Here is a 17,500-nt window from a genome sequence, read left to right as displayed (position 1 = left end):
TGTGATACTCTAATGTCGCTGCATATCTCCAGCGGATCTGAGGCACTAATAGGTGTCAGTTCCTGCGTTTCTATGGACACCCAGAGGAGGGAGAATGGGTTGCCATGGTAACGTTACTAATGAGACTGTTCAGTGTGTGTGTGTGTGTGTGTGTGTGTGTGAGACTCACTCTTTAGTGATGAGGCCGCGTGGTCCTGTAGCTTTGGCCAGATGAGGATCTAAACCATGAGTGTCCAAAATGTGTCTTGCAGCAGGACTCAAGCGTAACCTGTACACAACCACAGATAAACATGAGCAGCACACACACACACACACACACACACACACACACACACACACACGCACGCACGCACACACACGCACGCACACACGCACGCACACACACACACGCACGCACACACACACGCACACACACACACACACACACGCACGCACGCACACACATCACTTTACGGTCACATGACACTAGGATTACTCTTTTATTGGCTTCTGAACAGTTCTGTTGCCATCTTCTCCATGTTCATCAGTGTGTGTGTGTGTGTGTGTGTGCGTGTGTGCGTGTGTGTGTGCGTGTGTGTGTACGTGCGTGCGTGCGCGTGCGTGCGTGCGCGTGCGTGCGTGTGTGCGTGCGTGCGTGTGTGCGTGTGTGTGCGTGCGTGTGTGTGCGTGCGCGTGTGCGTGCGTGTGTGTGTGCGTGTGTGCACGTGTGCGTGTGTGTGCGTGTGCGTGTGCGCGTGTGCGTGTGCGCGTGTGCGTGTGTGTGTGTGTGCGTGCGTGCGTGTGTGTGCGTGCGTGCGTGTGTGTGTGTGTGTGTGTGTGTGAAATGTAACCCAGACCGTTTTATTTGCCAAATTTCTCTGTCACTGTCCATCTTCAGTACGGGGCTCAGGGCGCGCGTAGATCTAGGCTATGTACGGAACTTTTTTTTTTTTTTAAAGCGGAAAAATCATTATTTTCAAATATAGGCTTATGCATTTATAGTGTGTATATAAACTAATATTTATTTTATAATGACATTATAATTACACATGTACATTAATATGTTCTGAATAGAATTACGCTTACTGTAGGCTAATACATGTAGCACCTTATTCCTGTGCTTTCACAAGTAGGCTAGCTGAATGCGCTGCTACATGTATTAGCCTACATCCACGTTTGAGCAGATCTCATAGCAAACTCTGGTCTAATCATTGTGATATTCATCATCTTACTGTGTAAACACATATTATTTGTATATCATACTGTTAATTATAGAGCATAAAATCCTCCTGGAGTTGTACATGTATATTTATTTAGCATTGAATGCTCTATAATTAACAGTATGATATACAAATAATATGTGTTTACACAGTAAGATGATGAATATCACAATGATTAGACCAGAGTTTGCTATGAGATCTGCTCAAACGTTTACAATGAGCTAAATAACAGTGTTTCCCAGTGAGTGTAGAGAGACCTGGTGTTCTTATATATATATATGTTTTTGTACATTTTGAAATCGCAATTTTAACCCAAAAAAATAAAAATCACAATTTTAAAGTGTAAAAGCCAGAAAGGCGAAGGTTGAATTTCCAGGTATGTCCCTCTTTGGCTACTGTATTTTCAAGATGGAGGCGCAACATGGCCGCCGCCGATCGAGCGACTCGCTCGTATGTATTCTGAATGGCAGATCCTACGCTTACGAGAATACTTCATTATTGGTGGAAGTAATTACACACGAATGAGCACATATCATTTAAAAAGAACAGTGTTTTTTGCTAAGAACTGCCTAATTTGCTAATTTTGAAGACATTGATGATATATTCTTCTAGGTTTAAGTATATGTTTAATACATTTAAATTGTGTCATCTTCTCATAAATTGCACTAGAGGTTCAGTAACAGAACTATATCTTGTTCAGAGGGGGTGTATATTAATGCTGTGTTCTGACTCACAAACACCAGAGCTAGCTTGACAGAAAGCGTGCAGGTTACTGACTGTGTGAGTGCTGGAGCGACCGGAGCCAGCTGAGGGGCGGGGTCAGCCGCAGGGGGCGGAGCTGCAGCAGGGGGCGGAGCTACAGCAGGTGTGGCGGGCTCAGGCGCTGGCATCTCCACCTGTTTCCAGTCTTCCCCTTCAGCCGCCATCAGAGCGATGAGAGTCCCCAAACGCACGCCTCGACTGCCCTCCTGCACCTGAAACCGGCACACGGATCACACACACTCCGAGGCACACTAATATGCAAATAGTGTAATGTTAAAACAGAGGTGTGTACAAACAGGTTCCTCTAACAGGAAATGATCACCGCAGGTTATAAGCTGGGATCGTCTGTATTATTGAGGCAATCAAAAGTCAATTACTGTTTAATTTCCATATCATTCAACCTCTCTCTCACACACACACACACACACACTCACTAGTATTTTTGCCAGCACTCCGTCCTCGCTGGACTCCATGACCACCACAGCTTTATCGGTCTCGATCTCACAGAGCGCGTCGCCGGCGGCCACATCCTCTCCTGCTCAGACACAGTAACACAGGTGTGCAGTCACGTTCACTGCAGTTAGGGGTGTGCACGTGTGTGTGTTAGGAGTGTGCACGTGTGTGTGTTAGGGGTGTGCACGTGTGTGTGTTAGGAGTGTGCACGTGTGTGTGTTAGGAGTGTGCACGTGTGTGTGTAAGGGGTGTGCACGTGTGTGTGTTAGGAGTGTGCACGTGTGTGTGTTAGGGGTGTGCACGTGTGTGTGTTAGGAGTGTGCACGTGTGTGTGTTAGGAGTGTGCACGTGTGTGTGTTAGGAGTGTGCACGTGTGCGTCTTAGGGGTGTGCACGTGTGTGTGTTAGGAGTGTGCACGTGTGCGTGTTAGGGGTGTGCACGTGTGTGTGTTAGGGGTGTGCACGTGTGTGTGTTAGGGGTGTGCACGTGTGTGTGTTAGGAGTGTGCACGTGTGTGTGTTAGGGGTGTGCACGTGTGTGTGTTAGAAGCGTGCACTTGTGTGTGTTAGGAGCGTGCACGTGTGTGTGTTAGGAGCGTGCACGTGTGTGTGTTAGGAGCGTGCACGTGTGTGCGTGTTAGGAGCGTGCACGTGTGTGTGTGTTAGGAGTGTGCACGTGTGTGTGTTAGGAGTGTGCACGTGTGTGTGTTAGGAGTGTGCACGTGTGTGTGTTAGGAGTGTGGACGTGTGTGTGTTAGGAGTGTGCACGTGTGTGTGTTAGGAGTGTGCACGTGTGTGTGTTAGGGGCGTGCACGTGTGTGTGTTAGGGGCGTGCACGTGTGTGTGTTAGGGGTGTGCACGTGTGTGTGTTAGGGGTGTGCACGTGTGTGTGTTAGGGGTGTGCACGTCTGTGTGTTAGGAGCGTGCACGTGTGTGTGTTAGGAGCGTGCAAGTGTGTGTTAGGAGTGTGCACGTGTGTGTGTTAGGAGTGTGCACGTGTGTGTGTTAGGAGCGTGCATGTGTCTGTGTTAGGAGTGTGCACGTGTGTGTGTTAGGAGCGTGCACGTGTGTGTGTTAGGAGTGTGCACGTGTGTGTGTTAGGAGCGTGCACGTGTGTGTGTTAGGAGCGTGCACGTGTGTGTGTTAGGAGCGTGCACGTGTGTGTGTGTTAGGAGTGTGCACGTGTGTGTGTTAGGAGTGTGCACGTGTGTGTGTGTGTTAGGGGTGTGCACGTGTGTGTGTGTGTGTTAGGGGTGTGCACGTGTGTGTGTTAGGGGTGTGCACGTGTGTGTGTGTTAGGAGTGTGCACGTTAGGAGTGTGCACGTGTGTGTTAGGGGTGTGCACGTGTGTGTGTTAAGGGTGTGCACGTGTGTGTGTGTTAGGAGTGTGCACGTGTGTGTGTTAGGGGTGTGCACGTCTGTGTGTTAGGAGCGTGCACGTGTGTGTGTTAGGAGCGTGCACGTCTGTGTGTTAGGAGCGTGCACGTCTGTGTGTTAGGAGCGTGCACGTCTGTGTGTTAGGGGTGTGCACGTGTGTGTGTTAGGAGTGTGCACGTCTGTGTGTTAGGAGTGTGCACGTGTGTGTGTTAGGAGCGTGCACGTGTGTGTGTTAGGAGCGTGCACGTGTGTGTGTTAGGGGCGTGCACGTGTGTGTGTTAGGGGTGTGCACGTGTGTGTGTTAGGAGTGTGCACGTGTGTGTGTGTGTTAGGGGTGTGCACGTGTGTGTGTTAGGGGTGTGCACGTGTGTGTGTGTTAGGAGTGTGCACGTTAGGAGTGTGCACGTGTGTGTTAGGGGTGTGCACGTGTGTGTGTTAAGGGTGTGCACGTGTGTGTGTGTTAGGAGTGTGCACGTGTGTGTGTTAGGAGTGTGCACGTGTGCGTGTTAGGAGTGTGCACGTGTGCGTGTTAGGAGTGTGCACGTGTGCGTGTTAGGGGTGTGCACGTGTGTGTGTGTGTTAGGAGTGTGCACGTGTGTGTGTTAGGGGTGTGCACGTGTGTGTGTAAGGGCTGTGCACGTGTGTGTGTTAGGGGTGTGCACGTGTGTGTGTAAGGGGTGTGCACGTGTGTGTGTTAGGAGCGTGCACGTGTGTGTGTTAGGGGCGTGCACGTGTGTGTGTTAGGGGTGTGCACGTGTGCGTGTTAGGGGTGTGCACGTGTGTGTGTGTTAGGAGTGTGCACGTGTGTGTGTTAGGGGTGTGCACGTGTGTGTGTAAGGGCTGTGCACGTGTGTGTGTGTGTTAGGGGTGTGCACGTGTGTGTGTGTTAGGGGTGTGCACGTGTGTGTGTGTTAGGAGTGTGCATGTGTGAGTGTTAGGAGTGTGCATGTGTGTGTGTTAGGAGTGTGCATGTGTGTGTGTGTTAGGAGTGTGCATGTGTGTGTGTGTTAGGAGTGTGCATGTGTGTGTGTTAGGAGTGTGCATGTGTGTGTGTGTTAGGAGTGTGCACGTGTGTGTGTGTTAGGAGTGTGCACGTGTGTGTGTGTTAGGGGTGTGCACGTGTGTGTGTGTGTGTTAGGAGTGTGCATGTGTGTGTGTTAGGAGTGTGCACGTGTGTGTGTGTGTGTGTGTGTGTGTTAGGGGTGTGCACGTGTGTGTGTTAGGGGTGTGCACGTGTGTGTGTAAGGGGTGTGCACGTGTGTGTGTTAGGGGTGTGCACGTGTGTGTGTTAGGGGTGTGCACGTGTGTGTGTTAGGGGTGTGCACGTGTGTGTGTTAGGGGTGTGCACGTGTGTGTGTTAGGGGTGTGCACGTGTGTGTGTGTTAGGAGTGTGCACGTGTGTGTGTTAGGAGTGTGCACGTGTGTGTGTGTGTGTGTTAGGGGTGTGCACGTGTGTGCGTTAGGGGTGTGCACGTGTGTGTGTTAGGGGTGTGCACGTGTGTGTGTTAGGGGTGTGCACGTGTGTGTGTGTTAGGAGTGTGCATGTGTGTGTGTTAGGAGTGTGCACGTGTGTGTGTGTGTTAGGGGTGTGCACGTGTGTGTGTGTTAGGGGTGTGCACGTGTGCGTGTTAGGGGTGTGCACGTGTGTGTGTTAGGGGTGTGCACGTGTGTGTGTTAGGGGTGTGCACGTGTGTGTGTGTTAGGAGTGTGCATGTGTGTGTGTTAGGAGTGTGCATGTGTGTGTGTGTTAGGAGTGTACGTGTTAGGAGTGTGCATGTGTGTGTGTGTTAGGAGTGTGCACGTGTGTGTGTTAGGGGTGTGCACGTGTGTGTGTGTGTTAGGAGTGTGCATGTGTGTGTGTTAGGAGTGTGCATGTGTGTGTGTTAGGAGTGTACACGTGTGTGTGTGTGTGTGTTAGGAGTGTGCACGTGTGTGTGTGTGTGTGTTAGGGGTGTGCACGTGTGTGTGTGTTAGGGGTGTGCACGTGTGTGTGTGTTAGGAGTGTGCATGTGTGAGTGTTAGGAGTGTGCATGTGTGTGTGTTAGGAGTGTGCATGTGTGTGTGTGTTAGGAGTGTGCATGTGTGTGTGTGTTAGGAGTGTGCATGTGTGTGTGTGTTAGGAGTGTGCACGTGTGTGTGTGTTAGGAGTGTGCACGTGTGTGTGTGTTAGGGGTGTGCACGTGTGTGTGTGTGTTAGGAGTGTGCATGTGTGTGTGTTAGGAGTGTGCACGTGTGTGTGTGTGTGTGTGTGTGTGTGTTAGGGGTGTGCACGTGTGTGTGTTAGGGGTGTGCACGTGTGTGTGTTAGGGGTGTGCACGTGTGTGTGTTAGGGGTGTGCACGTGTGTGTGTGTTAGAAGTGTGCATGTGTGTGTGTGTTAGGAGTGTGCATGTGTGTGTGTTAGGAGTGTGCACGTCCTGAACCCTCTCGGGGCGAACACCGTAGCTCAGTGCACAGTCAGTCGCAGCGATACACACCACAGTCCACGCGCGCGGTAAAGCAACACGGTTTGCTAGAAGAGCAGAAGAAGAGATGATCTACACACCCGCCCACAGCCAGGGTTCAGCACGCAAGAGTTAGCCTAGCTAGATACGCTGAGCTTACATTCAGTGTGTTGACATGCTCCACAAACACGGCGGAAGGAAGCGGGACAGAAGACAGCGCAGCCTGTGTGTCTACTTCACTAAAGCACACCGTTCAGTCTTTACTGTGAGACAACACAAAACTATTCCCCGTTTAATTGTTACCTCTGGCAATAGGTAGTAAGACATCAACTTATGTGAACCGTTACACACACACACATATATACACTATATTGCCAAAAGCTGTGGGACGTCTGCCTTTACACTAACTTTAAAGGGATACTTCAGCATTTAGCATTTAGCTTTGTATCAGTAGAAAGCCAGGCCCAGGGTTGGGGCTCGTATGCGAGCGCCTAGTGGCCGGGCCTCTCCCCACGGGGCCCCACCCCGGGCTCAGCCCGAAGGAGCGACGTGGGGCCACCTTCCCGTGGGCTCACCACCTGCAGGAGGGGCCGTAAGGGGCCGGTGCTTAGTGGATCGGGCGGCAGTCGAAGGCGGTGATCTCGACAACCCGATCCCTGGACACGGAAACTAGCTCTAGGGACGTGGAACGTCACCTCGCTGGCGGGGAAGGAGCCTGAGATTATGCGTGAGGTTGAGAGGTTCCAACTAGAGATAGTCGGGATCACCTCTACGCACGGCTTAGGCTCTGGAACCACACTCCTTGAGAGAGGATGGACTCTTCACCACTCTGGAGTTGCCCATGGTGAGAGGCGGCGGGCTGGTGTGGGTTTGCTTATAGCCCCCCAGCTCAGCCGCCATGTGTTGGAGTTCACCCCGGTGAACGAGAGGGTAGTTTCCCTGCGCCTACGGGTCGGGGATAGGTCTCTCAGTCTCGTGTGTGCCTACGGGCCAAACGGCAGTGCAGAGTACTCGGCCTTCTTGGAGTCTCAGGGAGAGGTGCTGGAAAGTGCTCCGACTGGGGACTCCGTCGTTCTACTGCGGGACTTCAACGCCCACGTGGGCAGCGACAGTGACACCTGGAGGGACGTGATTGGGAGGAACGGCCCCCCTGATCTGAACCCGAGCGGTGTTCAGTTATTGGACTTCTGTGCTAGTTACAGTTTGTCCATAACGAACACCATGTTCAAGCATAAGGGTGTCCATCAGTACACTTGGCACCAGGACACCCTAGGCCGTAGGTCGATGATCAACTTTGTGGTCGTTTCATCTGACCTGCGGCCGTATGTCTTGGACACTCGGGTGAAGAGAGGGGCGGAGCTGTCAACTGATCACCACCTGGTGGTGAGTTGGATCCGATGGCAGAAGAGGAAGCTGGACAGACTCGGCAGACCCAAGCGTACTGTAAGTGTCTGCTGGGAACGTTTGGCCAAGTCTCCTGTCAGAGAGATCTTCAACTCCCACCTCCGGCGGAACTTCGACCGGATCCCGAGGGAGGCTGGAGATATTGAGTCCGAGTGGACCATGTTCTCCACCTCCATTGTCTAAGCGGCCACTTGGAGCTGTGGCCGTAAGCTCTCCAGTGCCTGTCGAGGCGGCAATCCCCGAACCCGGTGGTGGACACCGGAAGTAAAGGATGCCGTCAAGCTGAAGAAGGAGTCCTATCGGGCCTGGTTGGCTTGTGGGACTCCTGAGGCAGCTGACGGGTACCGGCAGGCCAAGCGAACTGCAGGCAAAAGGCAAAAACTCGGGCCTGGGAGGAGATCGGTGAGGCCATGGAGAAGGACTACCGGCTGGCCTCGAAGAGATTCTGGCAAACCGTCTGGCACCTCAAGAGAGGGAAGCAGTGCCCTACCAACGCTGTTTACAGTGGAGGTGGGCAGCTGTTGACCTCAACTGGGGATGTCGTCGGACGGTGGAAGGATTACTTCGAGGATCTCCTCAATCCCGCCGTCACGTCTTCCATTGAGGAAGCAGAGGCTGAGGTCTCAGAGGTGGACTCGTCCATCACCCAAGCTGAAGTCACCGAGGTAGTCAAGAAACTCCTCAGTGGCAAGGCACCGGGGGTGGATGAGATCCGCCCTGAGTACCTCAAGTCTCTGGATGTTGCGGGGCTGTCTTGGCTGACACGTCTCTGCAGCATCGCGTGGCAGTCGGGGACAGTGCCTCTGGGATGGCAGACTGGGGTGGTGGTCCCTCTTTTTAAGAAGGGGGACCGGAGGGTGTGTTCCAACTACAGGGGGATCCCACTCCTCAGCCTCCCCGGGGAAAGTCTATGCCAGGGTACTGGAGAGGAGAATACGGCCGATAGTAGAACCTCGGATTCAGGAGGAACAGTGCGGTTTTCGACCCAGCCGTGGAACGCTGGACCAGCTCTATACCTTCTACAGGGTGCTGGAGGGTTCATGGGGTTTGGGGTCCGGGGTCCTTTGCTAAGGGCTGTCCGGTCCCTATACGACCGGAGCAGGAGCTTGGTTCGCATTGCCGGCAGTAAGTCAGACTTGTTGGCTTCCAGTAATGGCGGAGAGGCGAGCGGTCGCATAATTCTAGAGCTCCCGGCAGGTTTGAATCCTCCTCTTGGCTTAACGCTGTTTTAATGATATAAAAGTTAATGGAGATAATGCCAGGGGGACGGAAGTCAAAAAACAAAGGAAAGGCTCCTAATTTAGAAGAGGACGTTTTACCACCGAGTGACAGCGAGAATAGCACCTCGTGCGCTGACAAGTTATCAGACGTCGATAACATGGAGGCTATGAAGGTTAGCATCATTGCCGAAATAAAACAAATACACACGGACATCTCTAAAGAGCTCAGCGAAGCAACGGACCAACTCAAAAAGGAACTTGGTGATTTTAGAGGAGAAATAAACATCAAACTGAGCGCTATTGAGACCGACATAAAAGATGTAACGACCAGGGTGGAGGCGACTGAGGATAGAATCACTGAAATGGAGGCCTTTAGCACGGATGCAAGAGATATGCTATCCCACTCACTTGAACTACAGGAACAACTCCAGACAAGACTTGAAGACTTGGAGGCACGCTCCCGTAGAAACAATTTGCGGATCCACGGCATAGAAGAGGAAGCCGAAGGAGACGATATAACGGGTTTTGTGGAGAGATTTATCAAAGCAGAGCTAGCTTTTCCCGACACCTCCCTCGGAATACAAAGATGTCATCGCTCCCTAGCTACTAAACCTCCTCAGGGGGCTAGCCCGAGATCAATCGTCCTATGCTTCCTAGAGTTTCAAATCAAAGAGCGTGTGCTTCAATCTGCTTGGAAGAAGAAAAGTATTCAATACAAAGGGAAACGCATTTTCTTCGAACAAGACTACACCAGTGACATTTTGGCAAAGAGGAAGGCCTATGTCCCCATTAGAAGAGCTCTTCAAGAAAAAAACCTTCGCTGTCAGACGCTACACCCAGCGCGACTCCGTGTTCATTTCCAAACCGGTCCAGTGATATACAGAGATCTTCAAGAAGCCGCGAACGACCTGAAGGGAAGAGGAGTGATTAATGCCGAAACTTTCAACCAAGTGACTAGATACAAGGATCCTTCTGGACCAAGGATGGTCAAATCTACATGGCTAAATGCGGGTACCTCGCGACGTCAGCGGGAGAGGATCAAAGACATCCAAGAAAAATTAAAAGAATTTCGACGCAGCGGAGATGCCACTAGCTAAGGTCAATATCAAACTGTTCACCGGTGAGATTTTTCTTAACAGCTTTCCTTATCTTAAGATGTAATCTGTACCCTGCCGCTGGGAAATGCACGCCTGTTTTCTCAACCACGCGAGCTGATCTGATTTAAATCAGAAGATACGACTCGCATTGAGAGGGACTCCTTTGATCTTAGAGGATTCCGCTTTCAGATTAGAAGTGATCATGGCACTTCACCTGTGGAAGTCGTTTTTGTTCTTGTTCATTTGTTCTTTATGTTTTCTTTTAGACAGACCGACATTTTATAATTTTTCTCTTAGCCATTCTAGCTGTACAGTAATAATAAAGTTTCCTAAAAAAGAAAATGACTAGACAGAAATATAACTTTATCACTCTTAATGTAAATGGCTTACACAATCCTATAAAAAGGGGTAAAGTAATAGCTAAAATGAAGAGAGAAAAGCAAGATGTCATATTTTGGCAAGAAACGCACCTTTCAGATACCGAACATGAAAAACTTAAAAAATGGTTTAAAAATTCGTACTATTCTTCATTTAAACATGGCAACGCAAGAGGAGTTTCAATACTCATTGCAAATCATGTAAATTTTCAGTTTGTCTCACAGGTTGCAGATGCTGATGGTCGATACATTTTAGTAAAAGGTTTCATTGATCATAAGGAGGTTACATTGTTGAACATATATAGACCCCCTGGGCATAATAAGCAATTTACTAAGAAAGTTTTTGATTTATTATGTATGGAAATGTCTGGGGTGGTGATATGTGGGGGAGACTGGAATATTCACTTGCATCCTTCACTGGATTCCTCATCTAAGACGAAAAAGATACAATCAGAGGCACTACATACTAAAAAAATAATGAAAGAGCTAGGTATGATAGACGTTTGGAGAGACCTACATCCACATGAAAAGAGTTTTACATTTTTTTCCCACTCTCATTCTATTTTTTCTAGATTAGATTATTTCTTCATGCTCAATTCTGACAGACATAGAATTATTGATTGTAAAATAGGAGTTAGGGACATCTCGGATCATGCAGGGGTTTACTTGTCAATACATTTAGATATTAAACGAAAAGAAAGGATCTGGAGATTAAACTCTAGTTTTCTTAACGAGACAGCATTTCAACAATACATTCAGAAGGAGTTTGAAGATTACATGTATCACAACAATAATAAGGAAAATATTTCACCAAGTGTAATATGGGATGCCGCTAAAGCAGTTCTCAGAGGTAAACTGATAATGTGGTCATCAAAAAGGAAAAAAGAAAATGAGAAAAGAATTGCTGATAAGACTAGAGAACTTAAGCTTTTGGAGGAGGAACATCAAAGAAATAATAATACAGATAGTTTAGAACAACTAAATCTGACCCGAAAGACTTTAAACGAACTTTATGAAAATCAAGTGACCAAAAAAGCCAAATTTGTCAAACAAACCTATTACGAGAATGGACCTAAAGCCAAAAGATTACTTGCGTGGAGAGCACGCAAACAAGAAGCTAGTCGTTACATACCTAAGATAAAAAACCCACAGAATAATGAGGTACGATATAATCTAGAAGATATACAAGAATCATTTGTATCTTACTATTCCAAATTATACTCCCAGCCTCCAGCGGCAGACATAAATATAGTAGAAAGTTTCTTGGACTCATTAGATTTACCATCTATAGGCACAGAACAGAATAAAAAACTTACACAGCAAATAACAGAGGAAGAAATAGGAAAAGCGATATCAAATTTAAAGGGGAATAAAGTGCCAGGTCCCGACGGGTTTCCATCGGAATGGTATAAATGCTTCAAGCTAATGATAATACCTATTTTGAAAAGTTGTTTTAATCAGGTTTTGGAAGGCGGAGAAGTGCCAATATCATGGAATCAGGCCCTTATTTCTGTAATACTTAAACCAGGGAAGGATGCAACTGAATGTAGCTCTTATAGACCTATATCAGTATTGAACATAGATTATAGAATATTTACCACAATACTGGCCAAACGATTTGAAAACATTCTGCCAGATTTGATAGATACAGATCAGACAGGATTTGTTAAAAATAGAACAACGCATGACAACATACGGAGAGCGTTTAAAGTCATAAATCATATGAAGCCCACAGAATCTGTCGTCCTCAGCCTTGATGCAGAAAAGGCATTTGATTCTGTGAGATGGGAATTTCTATATATGTCTTTAAAACGATTCGGTTTTAATGACCAGGTTATCAAATGTCTACAATCCCTATATAATTCGCCTACAGCAAGAAAAAAAATAAACGGAGATCTATCAGATAGTGTTTCCCTAAAACGAGGCTGTAGACAAGGATGTGCGATGAGCGCAACGCTATTTGTATTGTTTATTGAGCCATTGGCACAAGCCATCAGAGAATCAGAAAACATTACAGGAGTCAATGTATACAAAACAGAATACAAAATCTGTTTGTATGCAGATGACATTTTGATGACTCTCATCAAACCTGATATTAGTTTGACAACATTAATATCTCTACTTAAAAAATATGGCTCTTATTCGGGATACAAATTAAACCTCCATAAAACTCAAATTTTGACATTTAACTATAAACCAAGCAAACAGATACAAAAACATTTAAAATGTAATTGGAATAATAACATAATTAAATATTTAGGGGTCAATATTCCTAGAGAACTGACAGAAGTATATAAACACAATTATATTCCCTTAACATGCAATATAAAACATGATATGGATCGTTGGCTAATACTCCCAATGAATATGTACAACAGAATAGAACTGGTCAAAATGATTATACTACCAAGACTACTTTATCTTTTCTTAGCATTACCAAATGAGGTGACCTCTAAGCAATTTAATGAATGGAACAAAATAATTTCGAATTTTATTTGGTGTAAACGCAGACCTAGAATAAAATTAGAGACATTGCAACTAGCCAAAAAGGAAGGTGGTAGGGCTCTCCCATGTTTACAGAGTTATTATAAAGCAGCACAACTTGGGATTTTGATAACATGGTGTGACCCGTCAAGTGACGCCAAGTGGAAAGAAATGGATCAGGCTGAGATCTGCACCCCTATCCCCTCTATGTTAGGAGACAAACAACTAATACAATCACTTTTAACCAAAGTATCTCTTGGAATAAAAACACCATTAAGCATTTGGCTCTCAGAATTAAGAGACAAGAGAATTGAAAGAGGGGCAAAGATCTTACGCTGGCCAGCATATGACAGGGACTTTATACCTGCAAAAAATGATGCAAGATTCAAAAACTGGTGTAGTAAGGGTATTACGGCATATTGGAAAATAATTACAGATAATGGCCTAGAAACTTTTCAACAATTATCGGAAAAATATGACTTGAGGAAAGATGATTTCTTCAGGTATCTTCAATTAAGACATCATGTTAATGCAGATATCAGGTCCAAAAACATGGAGACCAGCCCCTTAGTTATGCTTCTCATAAATGCATGTAGGGGGAAACTCACTAAAAAACATGTCTCCGGAGTGTATTCTCTTTTACAATCAGGGAAAAAGCTTTCCACTATGTATATTAAACAAAGATGGGAAAATGAAAGTGGAATGAATATAACTGAGGATGATTGGCTAAATATATGTAGAACTATTGCTACTACTTCCAGCTCTGATTTATGGAGAGAATTTACTTGGAAAAATACATTAAGGTACTTCATTACTCCAAAGATCAAAGAACAACAGACTAAAAACACTGAACATGGTAATTGCTGGAGGAACTGTGGACAGAAATCAGCAGGACATTTTCACATATTTTGGGGGTGTTCTAAGATCACCCCCTACTGGACAGATATTATCAGATATATAAAAAAGATATTGGGATTACAACTAGATGAGACCTTTTCTGTGTTTTATCTTGGAAATATACCAAATGGGACAAGAAAAGAAGACAGATACCTGCTACAAATCTTACAAGCATCAAGCAAGAAGGCCATTACACGCAAATGGCTGAACATAGACCCTCCTACCTCATCGCAGTGGATAGAAATCACAAACGAAATATACAACATGGAGAAAATTACTTTTTTCTTAAGGCATGCTTCGGAAAAAGGGGACAGTTATTGGAAGAAATGGAAAACTTTCTTTGATAAATAGATGCCATTTATATTAAAAAAATTTTTTTTTTTATTTCACTTAGTTTGTGTCTAGGGAACATGATTCATTGTATGGTGGCTTCACATTATAGTAAGTAATTTCTTCTTTGGTCGGTCTGTATGTTTGTTTGTTACTTTGAGTTCTTTCTTTTTCTTTTTCTTTTTTTTTTGGTTCAAATGTGAAAAATGTAAAACCTTAAAAAATAAAGTTGAAAAAAAAAAAAGTCAGACTTGTTCCCGGTGCATGTTGGACTCCGGCAGGGCTGCCCTTTGTCGCCGGTTCTGTTCATAATTTTTATGGACAGAATTTCTAGGCGCAGCCAGGGGCCGGAGGGTGTCGGGTTTGGGAACAACACGATTTCGTCTCTGCTCTTTGCAGATGATGTTGTCGTGTTGGCCCCTACAGACCAGGACCTCCAGCATGCACTGGGACGGTTTGCAGCCAAGTGTGAAGCGGCTGGGATGAGAATCAGCACCTCCAAATCCGAGGCCATGGTCCTCAGTCGGAAAAAGGTGGCTTGCTCTCTTCAGGTTGGTGGAGAGTTCCTGCCTCAAGTGGAGGAGTTCAAGTATCTTGGGGTCTTGTTCACGAGTGAGGAAAGGATGGAACGGGAGATTGACAGACGGATCGGTGCAGCTTCCGCAGTAATGCGGTCGATGTACCGGTCTGTCGTGGTGAAGAAAGAGCCGAGCCGCAAGGCGAAGCTCTCTATTTACCGGTCAATCTACGTTCCTACTCTCACCTATGGTCATGAGCTTTGGGTCATGACCGAAAGGACAATATCCCGGATACAGGCGGCCGAAATGAGCTTTCTCTGGAGGGTGGCTGGTCGATCCCTTAGAGATAGGGTGAGGAGCTCGGTCACTCGGGAGGAGCTCAGAGTAGAGCCGCTGCTCCTCCACATCGAGAGGGGTCAGCTGAGGTGGCTCGGGCATCGGCTCCGGTGACTCCTGGACGTCTTCCCGGGAAGGTGTTCCGGACGCTGGAGGGACTATGTCTCTCGGCTGGCCTGGGAACGCCTCGGTGTCCCCCCGGAAGAGCTGGAGGAAGTGGCTAGTGAGAGGGAAGTCTGGGCATCTCTGCTTAGACTGCTCCCCCCGCGACCCGGCCCCGGATAAGCGGAAGAAGATGGATGGATGGATCAGTAGAAAGCCAGTATTATTTTTGAATTACCGTGCTTCGCAAACGGCAGTTCCATATGCGCGCTTTCTTGCTGTTGTGTTTAAGGAGGCGGGTTTGTGCTCTATTGACTTGCTCTCTGTGTTTGATTATTAATGCCTGTGCATCCCACGAGTTGGACACAGTAGAGGAGAAGGTTAAGCGTTCAGTTCAGCCTCGATTCTGTGTCGTCATTAGTAGTGTTAAAGTTGTAAAAGAGCACAGAACTGAACAACACAATATAACTACAACATTTTAATTTATGAATATCAAACGGTATCGCAAACCCATATCATGGCACAACATAATACCAGTTGTCACGCTCATACCGGTATAGTGCCCACCCCTAACACACACACACACACACACACACACACTCACCTTCTTTCTTCAGCCACTTGACAATGTTTCCCTCCTCCATAGTGGGCGAGAGCGCTGGCATCTGCACCTTCAGAGGAGCGACCCCTGCTGGACACACACAACACACACATCAACACAACAGACCCCTGCTGGACACCAGGGATGGAAATTAGCACCCGCCACCAGCCAAATGCGGGTGATTTTGTGTTGTGGCGGGTAAACTCGCTTCACCTACCGGCCACCGTGGCGGGTAGATAAAAATAGCATACTGTGTCACCCGAACACTTTAGAGGCGGCGCACCTTCAAAAATAATGTGGCGTTACATCGCAGGTGTTAAGAGGTCCGCAGAGAAAACATCTCAGGAGGACCCCGTGGACAAAGAGGCAAAAATAAAAAAAAACGTTTTTTTAAAGAACGATGGAGGAAAGCAGACAACGGAGAGTCCCGCGATTGGTTAGTTTATGACGAGACCAATCTAACAATGCACTGCTCGTTATGTCGTCGTCACGCTTCAGAAGAGGCCAAAACTAATAGTTTCATTGTTGGGACAAAAAATCTCAAACTTGAAGCAATAAAAGACCACGAATCGTCAAAATGCCACATCCATGTTTAATCTGCCCTACTCATTTAATGAAATCTATATTGGTTTGTGTATGTATAAGATAGAAAGAAAAAGTGTCAGTAGGGCTGAACGATATTCAATTTTAACATCGCGATGTGCGAGTGAGCGATAGTCACATCGCCGGAACATGCGATGTAGCACAGTAGCACCAGTGGGAGATGCTGCGCGGTTTGGAGCACCGCCTCTGTCTCGCGGCCGCGCTCGCTCTAGATTCCGGAGATTTTAACTAATTCGCGGGCATCAGTGAGCCGCTATCAATATGCGGGAGACTCCCGGAACTCCTGGGAGACTTGGGATGTCTGTATCTATAATAATATCGGCATTAGAATTATTGATTTTTCATTAGGCTATTTTTTTGCTGCTCCCTCTCTTGATGCGCGTGGTGGGAGCGGCGACACGGACAGGTGTGGTGTAAAGCTGCTGTTTAAATGTGTTCGGCTTTTCTGTTTACAGAAACATGTTCTCTAATCTGTTTAGAAGATTTAATACAAAATATATTAAAGTTTTAGATCATTTTGTTTATTTCATATGATTATGATGACCAACACCAACACTGTTTTACTTTGGCACTTTGGCTAAGAAAAGTAGACTTAAAAGATTGTGAACCAAAATGCTTAAGTTGTTTTATAAAAAAAATATATTTATTTTAAGTTATATTGTTGTAAACCAATCAGGGGGTTGGTGTAAAGCTGCTGTTTTATTTAAAAATGTGTTCTGCTGTTGTGTTTACAGAAATGTTCTAATTTTGGAATAAAATATTAAGTGACCTTTTTGTCACTTGTAATGAAGCTTGCTTATTAGTGAAATTATTAATATCATAGAATGGTAATTATTATCTTTAGTCTGGAGTTATGGCTCTCAATATCGCAATATATCGTTGGGGAAAAAAATATTGCAATGTAATTTTTCTCCAATATCGTGCAGCCCTAGTGTCAGTGTTTCATTGAAACTTGTGATTAAATAAACTGCTTAAGTATTATAGATCTTCTAGTATCAGTTTTCACATGCAGTTACACATTGTCGATTTAAAAACAAAAAAGTGGCTGGTAAAAACATTGAGTGGCTGGTAGATTTTGAAATCCACCAGCCACAGTGGCCGGTGGACAAAATTTTTAATTTCCATCCCTGCTGGACACACACAACAACACAACAGACCCCTGCTGGACACACACAACACACACATCAACACAACAGACCCCTGCTGGACACACACAACACACACATCAACACAACAGACCCCTGCTGGACACACACAACACACACATCAACACAACAGACCCCTGATGGACACACACAA

The 17,500-nt window shown here is 46.5% G+C and overlaps 1 protein-coding gene across 2 annotated transcripts in view; it reads right to left on the bottom strand.

Moving 5' to 3' along the window:
• The window catches only part of pdhx (pyruvate dehydrogenase complex component X), a 29,374-nt gene that overhangs the window by 10,599 nt on the left and 1,275 nt on the right, over positions 1-17,500 (bottom strand). The window contains exons 2-5 of one of the 2 annotated variants that reach the window (XM_079603410.1): positions 15,602-15,688; positions 2,396-2,496; positions 1,977-2,173; positions 170-268 (exon numbers count right to left, since the gene is read on the bottom strand). In XM_079603410.1, the coding sequence (XP_079459536.1) occupies positions 170-268; positions 1,977-2,173; positions 2,396-2,496; positions 15,602-15,688 (484 nt within the window). The remainder of the gene's footprint in view (positions 1-169; positions 269-1,976; positions 2,174-2,395; positions 2,497-15,601; positions 15,689-17,500) is intronic. The other variant, XM_079603411.1, reaches the window with a different exon arrangement.

Source organism: Phoxinus phoxinus (genome assembly GCF_949152265.1).
Source record: "Phoxinus phoxinus genome assembly, chromosome: 25".
NCBI lineage: Eukaryota > Metazoa > Chordata > Actinopteri > Cypriniformes > Leuciscidae > Phoxinus > Phoxinus phoxinus.
The sequence above is the reverse complement of the archived record's forward strand: the minus strand, read 5'-3'. Positions and strand labels throughout refer to the sequence as shown.